This window comes from Pseudomyrmex gracilis, unplaced genomic scaffold (genome assembly GCF_002006095.1).
Source record: "Pseudomyrmex gracilis isolate BER0280 unplaced genomic scaffold, ASM200609v1 scaffold_27, whole genome shotgun sequence".
Lineage (NCBI taxonomy): Eukaryota > Metazoa > Arthropoda > Insecta > Hymenoptera > Formicidae > Pseudomyrmex > Pseudomyrmex gracilis.
In genome coordinates, this window is record NW_018020611.1 from 388847 (window position 1) to 398306 (window position 9460).

The 9460-nt window shown below is 44.1% G+C and overlaps 1 protein-coding gene across 4 annotated transcripts in view; it reads left to right on the top strand.

The window, feature by feature from the left end:
- Positions 1-8234, top strand: part of LOC109852292 (Krueppel-like factor 6) — a 296434-nt gene extending 288200 nt beyond the window's left edge. For all 4 annotated transcript variants that reach the window (XM_020423327.1, XM_020423330.1, XM_020423329.1 and 1 more), the window contains exon 6: positions 3728-8234. In XM_020423327.1, the coding sequence (XP_020278916.1) occupies positions 3728-3903 (176 nt within the window). In that variant the 3' untranslated portion in view covers positions 3904-8234. The remainder of the gene's footprint in view (positions 1-3727) is intronic.
- Positions 8235-9460: the final 1226 nt, after the last annotated feature.

Sequence of the window (9460 nt, forward strand, 5' to 3'; positions counted from 1 at the left end):
GCAGGCGACGATGCGAGCGGTTTTCCATATCGCGTCGTTTAGCAAGCAGCGGCTCGTTGGCGCGCGCGCGCGAAGAGAAACGAGGAGGATGGGAACGAGGAATGGGGCGAGTTAACGCGTTAAGCCGTCTTGTTTAATATGGCTTTATTACGTAGGTGGTAACGAACCGCCGGGAGGCCATTATGCGGCGATAAAATGCGCAATGTTCGTTGCACATACATACATGTCGTTCCGCGTGTACCTCGGACAGCCGTCGTGATACGCTCACGCGCGCGTCGAACCGGCCGGACGCGGGACGCACGCGTACGCGATAACACGCTCGTGTAAAGCGCGTTCCGCCACGGTCGCCAGATCGATCAGATCGTCGCCATGGCTACGCGGAATTTAATTCGCTCGTGGAATCGAACGTTATACGCGCGAACGTAGCTGCAGATTTTTTGAAAGATTACATTACAAGGCTCCGCGAATGTGAACGCGTGTGCGCCACTCACACGCCTCGCGTTGCCTCTCTCTTTCTCTCGATTCTCGATGGCTTCTCGATTGAGAGAAATCAGGCTTCATTTCGATATTCCCGATGTACGTCTTCTCGATATCGAGTTGCGTCTATGGAAGATGACCTTTCTATTGTCCTCCAGCGTTTATCCAAGTTGTATGCGCAATATCAAGAATATAAATTTATACATCATTCAATCCTCTTCGCAGGCGTGTAAAAAGAGAGAAACTTGTCACCGAGGAGGAGCGAGTATTCTTCTCTCGAAAACACCGCAGTGGTCCAATAATCCGTGGAGTCGGCTACAATTTTTCTCACCGCCCAACCAGGTCGCGCTTGTAATACATGCGCCTCGCCGACAGCTTGCACCCCGTCGCGGTTTATCCTTATCGTTCCTGGAATTTCCTTCCGACGGGAGTCCGCAGTTCTCTTCGCCCTCTCCGCGAAGGGACCTGGACACATTCGTGTTGCCATTTCTCCAACCGACTGCGGGAACAGGGGATGATATTTGGGAGAGTTGGTTTTCTCGAAACGCGAGAGAGATGAGGGGGCGGCGAGAGAGAGTGTGAGGTACGTCAAGTACGTGTGCCGTATTTTCTGGAGAGTCGCGGACTCGTAGAATGTCGGGTGTCGTTGGCGGAGGCGCCGGAAACAGCCCGTCGGGGGTGCAAGTAGCGGGTGGGCGGAAGGTTGGATTTGGTTATGCGTCGCCACGTCCCGGCTGGATTTGTCGTCGTCACCTCCTACCAAGGGGTGAGAAACTCCCTGGAAAAGAAGGGATCTCGCTAGTACTCCTTTGGAACAACTTTGGAAGAGAGCGAAACGCGCGCGATGTGAATTTTTTTCCGTCTCTTCTTCTTCTTCTACGGGGCAGCAAGAGTCGTTCTTGGAAAAAACGTCATTGGTTTCAGTGTAACGGTTTTTGGAATTTGAATATTTTCTTTTAGGTATTTTTTCGCAAGAATTTTACGGAGGAACACGAAACTTATCTAATAATTACGCTAACTTATCTAATAATTACGCTAACTTATCTAATAATTGATAATTGGAACCCGGAGAGTAACGTATTTGTGTTATTCTCACCGCATCGCGAGATTAATTCATTGAAAGTATCTTTGTCGGAATTTAACACAACTTTACGGTGCAATCCGCCGCACATCTACTTTCCCAGATGCGGCGCCGTGGTACACGGATGAGAAAACGCTACGTTTAAATTACAGCCGTGCCTTCTGCGCAAAACTCGCAAACAGACACGGTAATCTAAAAACAGCACTTTGTGGAGCCGGGGATCCCGCCTCTTTTTCGGATTTATGAAAGCCGCGGAAGGGCGACGTGTTAAACGTTTCTCTCGATCTCTCTTTCTCTTTCTCTCTCTCTCTCTCTCTTGGGTTTTATACACACATTTGTATTACTTTTATCTCGACGGCGGTGTTGTGAAATATACTCGCATCAGTTTCTAGATGCAGTCGGATACCCCCGACAAATTTCGTACCTTGACAAAAATAATAGAAGATCGTATTTCAGTGTATGTGTGCGTGTGTGTCTGAGAGAGAGAGAAAGAGAGAGAAGAGGAAAAAGAGAAAGAGAGAGGGAAAATATAGCGGAGCTTAAAGTACTTTACAACGGACGTATCTAAATCGCGACAAGAGACGTGTCTGCGCGGACATTTCCGAAAGTCCAAATCGGAAGGGCAAAGCTCTGTAGCTTTTATTCGCGAGTCGTGTAACTTTTCGCGTTATCGTATTTTTGCGATTTACTTTTTTTTTATTTGTATTTTGTAGATGAGATTCTAAGATTAAATTTTTAATGCAAAACAATAAACAATTGCAAACAACTCTACGATAAGAGCAAACATGGAAGATTGATGCCGTGTCGCGGAGGAATCAAATCAAGAGGTGGAAATCGTTTAGTGTCGCGATTGGTCGATGAGTAGCGATGTGTAGGTACGAGAGCGACGCACAAACGTCGTCCACACCCCTTCCCTGACGGGACGCGCGATTTCACCAGTGAGTGCATGGGGCTCGCAGTTGTGTTCCTCGGATTCCTCCTTCCCAGCAGCCCGCGCTTCTCTTTCCGCAAACTCCCTCGGCTTGTTAATCCCGCTAGCGTCGCGCCACAGGTGGCGACCTCGCATTGTCTCTTTCGTGCCGCGGCCTCATCAACGTCACCGTCCGCCTTCTACGTATTACCGAATGGATTATTTACGGGCTTAATAATATACACGGTCCGCCGTCTCCTCTCGCGGCCCGTGCGCTCTGTCTCTCGGCGCGTACACAATTCGCACTTTTTTTTTTATTTTCCCGCGGCTCTGATGTTCTCTCGTGCGTTTCGAATTCGCTCCCCCGGAACGGAGTATTGTTCGGGGTTTTCGAAGAGAAGGGCGGAAGTTGCGCGGATTTTTAAATCAGATTCAATTGCCGCACGACAATCCCCAGAGATTAGCGCGGATTTGCGAGAGGCGTGGTGGTGTTTGTATGGCGACACAGAGCGTGCGCCGTAATCTATTGTGCTGACAGTCGGACACATCGAGCGCCGCGGCGCTTCGTCGCAGTTAACGACGTTAGAGATACTACTCATTGTCTTTGATGGCCTGTTTAGGGGGATAATAACGTCCGATCCTTGTATCATCCCGCGGAAATCTATTGAGTCACGTTTGCTCGACGAGCTTACGCCAGTTCGCCGTTGTACGCTCCGCTATCGCGCGATCGGACAAGTCCCCGCGGAAGCCGGGGATCGTAACATTGAACGAACGAGCGTTCTCAAGTAGGAGACTGATACTCCGCTTATCTCCGTGCAAATGAGCTTTATCCGAGCAAACTGTGCTCCGAGCAAATTTCCGATTGACAATGGAACGTTCGTCTGTTGAAACTGTCGGAACGAATGCGAGATTCGCAGCACGTGCGCAAGGTTCCGCAATATACAGAACGGATACGTAATCCTCTGCGATCCAAAAATGTTTAATATATAGAAGAATAATCTACACGCGCGCGCGATTTACCTGTCATAAATCTAAAAAGTACAAGCTCGACAGAGTTTTTATATCAAAAAAATTCAATTTTTTTCTTGCGCGTTTCGCAGAGACTTTGATAGATGATATTTAAATAAATTTTAGACATTTTGTTATAGTCGAGATCTGCAGTTTATTTATAATTGTGTGGATGCGTGTGGGTGTGTGTATCCGTCCGAAAAATCATCGAAAAATTAACTAACGTGAGTTTCTTTTATTTTCTGTTTCAGGAGAGAAGCCGTACAAGTGCAGCTGGGAGGGTTGCGAGTGGCGATTTGCGCGTTCGGACGAATTGACGCGCCATTACCGCAAGCACACCGGCGCGAAGCCGTTCAAGTGCCGGCATTGCGACCGATGCTTCTCCCGCAGCGATCATCTAGCGCTCCACATGAAAAGACACGTATAATATACCGCCACCGCGGACGATCGCAACCGCGCGTCACAGTCCGCGACCTCCGGGGCTTCACCGATCGCGGCGATTTTCAACGTTTGCGCAGGACTCGCGCGATCCAGCTTCTTCCGGGATTGTCTAGTGAACAAGCTGCGACCAGGATCGACCAAAAAATCGATCGAACTGAAGAAGCAACAACGGCGAACTAGAACGACGAAAGCAGCTGCATCGAGCGATCGCAACGAGACGTCAGATCCCGTCATTCGGGAATGACGGGAATGCGTTCTTGAGAATCGCCATCGAGAAGGATCGATGATCAACGAGAAGTCGTGAGAATTTAAAATGGAAAATTCGAGCTTGTGTGTTCGCATAATAAAGAGAACATCAGATTCCATTTCATCCAACGAGATGTGTGTCTCTCTTTCGCGAGATACAAAAGACGATCGTAAGAAATAAAAGATCGAGTGACGTTCGTCTTTGAGGAATCGTGTCAGAAAGATCGGAGGATTGACACGAAACTAGTCTTCGGTCCCGCTAACTCGTGCGACTTTGAGGAGACGGGGGGGTCAGCAACGATATCGAGCGCTACATCATGTGACGCGAGGGAAGAAGCCTCCGGAAAAGAAGTGGCGGAACGAAACGGTCGCCGAGAAGTCTCGCATGAGGGACGTCAATCACTGCCAATTCGTTACATTCTAAGATCAACGCTGTCGTCGAAGATTTCGAGCTGCGACTTCGCAAGCCGGAGGCCTTCGCGAACGAGCAGCGAGATGCTGACCGCAGGAAGCCTAACATTTCGCCGATCCTCAGATCGTCACAGTGACGCGCAGCTTGAGCGGATACTCTGTATTGAATTGTACGAGAGAACCGTCTGCCGTTTGCAAAAAAAAAAAAAACAAAAAAAAACAAAAAAACCAAAAAAAAACGACCGTTTCTTCGCATTTTCAGAGATCACGTCGAGTGGCGCAAGCGCCGTCGCGCGTGCATTAAAAAATAGAAAACAAAAACCAAACGTAGATTTCGCGAGGACAATAATGCAGACTCTCGGTGCCAAACGTTATTTCCTTTCACTGTAGCGCTTCTTCTTCGAAAAGCTCCGCGAAGCGGCTGAAATTGCGCTCGCGCGGCGCGTCAACCCGCGGCCGATCTCTCGCCACATCTCGGAGTCGCACTCTCTCGCGCGTGCGACGGAGAGTCGAAGCGACGACGCGTTGGTAATTGAATACGTGATTTCGACCAGTTTCACCGGCAACGAGATTTGCTAATCCGGATGCTAATCCTGAATTTACAGTGCGAATTACAACGCGTTTCGCAGCTCCGACTCCGCTTACAATCGCACGCGCGCAGATGCGAGACCCGAGTATTTCGTAAGTTAGAATTGATTCTCATGGAACGCACGTCGATTTCCACTTCGAACACTCCCCGTAGTCACTCGATCGTTTCAGAGTAAAACGATCATTTTGCTTTGATCTTTGTGAAACATCTTTTTGGACTTGTTTAGAGAAGCCTCTTTTAATTTCCGAGCATGCGCGAGTAAGGGAATCGTTCGATGAAAACGATCATCATGAAAGAAAAAAAAACACTCAACAGAATACACAAATAAGATATATATTTTTTAATATTCTCGTCGCATATACAACTCATTGAAACAATTGTAGATAAGGAAATGTAATGTCTCTCTTGTAAGTTCGTGCACTTTTCACGCCAGTCAAACATTCCGCGAGTGATTCCCCGCTTCGCGCATGATCGACGGCAGACGGTTTTAAATCGCATCATTTTTTGTATCCGCGTTTTGTGATCCGCAGCTCACGATCATCAGCGGAGAGATCGCTCGTCTCGCTCGTCATCGATCTACGAAGCCCCCGATGTTACGATAGTCAAGACAGCGCCGATAAAAAAAAAAAAAAAAAAAAAAAAAAACGACCGACGATTGTTTCGGCGCGGCGGATAAGAACCGCGCGCGCGCGCGGTCATCAAAACGACGAAAGAAGTAAACTTCTCAAGAAGACTAACTTTACCTGATGTAAGAGGCGCGAAGTAGCCAAGCAAATGTAAGAGATAAAAATTAAATAAATTTTAAATGTTCAGTGGCCAAATAAAAGTAATTGATACGCACGAGTAAAAAGTAACTGATATGCATAGAAATCTACTAAAGATTACCGCACCTACTGTGCGAGCCCGACTGACGGAAATGTCGGCGCAAAGTTCGTGCGAGTGCATGTGCATGCGTGTGCGGCTGTGTTGTTTATGTCTGCTGCGTGGGACGCCGATGCGTGGTGTACGTAAATTTGCGTGCGTGCGTGCGTGCGTGCGTAGTGCGAGCGTCGTGAGTATTGCGTGTGTGTGTGTGCAATTTTTTCCACGTGGGTAATCCCGAACCTGCAAAGGCGGGGGGGAGATAAATCCAAGGGAGGGAGAAGAGAAACACTGAGTTTGTATATTGTGCAATTTTTTCAATGTTTCATTATTTGTTACCATGTTTACGATTAATTATAAATAAATAAATATATATATATATATATATATATGTAGCATTTACAATTTTAGGATATAACGGCCATGGAGCCAGACGTCTTTTTGATAGCCATATTCGGATACTGTGGTCGTCCTCCCACCCTCTCTACACACACCCCCGATCTTTTTTTCCCCGACGGGCGAGATGCAAATAAAAAAAAAAAAAAATAAATAAATAAATGAAAACTACGCGTAGTACAAGAGAAAGGAAAATAACCGCGCGAAAAGATTCAAAAGTCCCGTCTCTGACCTCGACGGCCTCTCGTTAAATTCCATGCCGGCCGCTGGAACGAAAGTAACAGAAGATAATGATCCTTGTTAGAGGTAGAGTACGCCACGCATGTATAATTTGCTCTCAGACTCGCGCACCAGGTTCCGCCACGCTATTTAGTGATGGAAAAGGGGGTGACGAGTCGATACCGCAAAAGGGGAGACTGTCCCGGCGGAAAGTTCTTGTCGTCACGACAAGCGTTTCCGGCATTTCCAATCGAGGCGACCAACGAGCTCTGTAGATATATATATCGCTATGCGAACGAATACACACACAGACACATACACACGTTGAGCGCGTTGTTCCAACACGAGGTGAGCGCGCACGCGTACGCGCAACTAATTGAAAAACGGGAAAAGAAAAGTGCGCGGATATACTTTGAATAAAAAAAAAAAAAACTTAGCTAGACGTTTAGATAGGTAGATGGATAGCTAAATCGTTAGATAGGCACTTAGATAGATAAATAGATCGACGAACGAGAATAGAACGCGTGCGCCCAAGAGTGCTTGAGTCAGATATAGAGAGAGAGTATTATATATATATATGTATATGTAGGTAGATGGTTATACATAGATAAAAAAGAGAGAAAGAGAGATGTAAGTACCTAAGAAAACTCTAATAAATCTTAGGAGAAACAGTATCGCTGTACGAGGTAATTATAATAAGTGAACATAAGTGTTTTATGATAAACTCGTGTACAAGAAAAAAAACGAGACGAATACTGAAGAATAAAAAATAAAAGCATACATAAAAAATTAAGTGGTAATTTAAAGAATTAAAAAAAAAAAATACACAGTACGATTATATTAATTGTATTATCGTGATCTAAGGTATTTTCAGTCATGTTGTATAGTAATTGTAAATTATACACGACTTTAAAAGAAAGAATGCAAGAGAGAAAGTGAGATTCAGAGAGTGAAAGAGAGTGTGTCTGAGTAAGAGAGAAAGAGAGAAGAATGAGAGAGGATGACAGGTAGAGCAAACATAAGAAGTGCGGCGCGACTCGTGATAGGTTTATTAGCTTTGCGTAAAAACGAGAAACAGAGAAGATACGAGTCGAAAAAAAAAGAAAATTGAGAAATCAAGCAACGCTGGTCGAGTCTCGCAAAATTTGTATAATATTAATAAACGCGCCCCGAAAGGAATATTTCGACGTGGAATGAGAGCAAAAATTGCGTACGGGCTTAAAGGACTGAGAGAAAAGAGAGAGAAAGAGCTCCCTTTTATTAATAAACGTTAAGAATTAATAAAAAAAAAAAAAAAAAATACTCGCGGCAACAGGGCACTGCGACGAGCGCGATACTAGATAACTTTCGAAGCACTTATCTCTTATATGAAAGAAAAATAATTTGATGCTACTATAATGAAGTTATATACAGAAAAAGGCAGAAGTATTAAGTATCGAATTGCAATTCAGGATGTCTGCAATAATTTTATCGCTGCAATAATTTTTGTATGCTTTTGCCGAAACATTTGTCATCCTTTTTTAATCTTTGTTGCAATATATATCTGTACGAGAAATATTTTTAATCAAATAAAAAAATAAAAAACTTTTACTATTTTTACGTTGTTGTTTATTTTTGCTGTTTCAGAGTTCCTGATTTCATATTTGACACTTGTATCACTTTTCTATGTTTAGTCCTTGTTTGATATTATATATTTTCTTAAGTGATATTTTAATATCGAAAAAAAAAAATAAATAAATAAATCGTGCGAAAGAGAGCGAGCCATCGGATTTTCTCGTATTGCGGACATCGTATATTGCCAAATGCACACACATTCGAAAAACGTTACACCGATAACCGAACTGATGGAACTAATGTTATTTTTGGGGAATTTCCTCGTTATAGAAAAGAATTAAATAACATAACGAAGAGAGAAAATGAATACTATTAATAATACAATGATTTTATTAAGAAAGACTTAAAAAAAAGAGCACAGCGAAAGAGAAAAAGAGAAAGAGAGAGTAAAAGAATAATAATGAAAGTGAATACAGAAGCAAATGGCAATATATGAAATGGCGAATGAATCGAGAGTGAAAGTGAAAGGAGAAAAAGATGGGAGAGAAAGAGAAAACAAATAAAACAAGACGCGCGCGCGCAAGAGAGAGAAAGAGCAAAGGATAAATGGAAAAAAAGAAACAGAGATGATATAATTTATATTTTTAAAAAGTGACCTTTGGCATTCAAAGACTTGTAAAAATCGTGCAACGAGTTAAATAAAACAAATAAAAAAATAAAAATAAAAAAAAAATCAAGGACGCAGTATAATTAAGAGGCGTCTGTTCTTCTCCGTGTCTCAATTTCATGTACATGATGCACGTACTCCACACATCTTAATATACACAAACACATCCATTCTTGACGCCAATTCGTTGAATTACTCGGGAACAGGTGCAACTCTTACAATTCTCTGACATTTCTCAAATCGCGATACGCGGCGCACACTCGCAAATCTCAAACACACGAGCAAAATTAAGTCACGAACAGTCGAATACATTCGCGTCTTTTAATCCCAGTACGAAGGATACAATGTGCGAGGGGCAAGAACAAGTAAAAAAAACAAATTCCAGATTTAGCTAATTCATCGATTTTTGAGAGATAGAGAAAAGAAACAAATCCTTTCGGAAAACGCATGCATCTCACATGAAAAAAACAGTCGATCAGTAGTCACGTGTCATCAATAGGCGGACGACGATCCTCGGGGCCTAAAAATGATTTCGGTCGATACTCGATTTACACGCGGATCGCTCACGATTATCGCGACCATCAAGTCTCCTCGATCTCA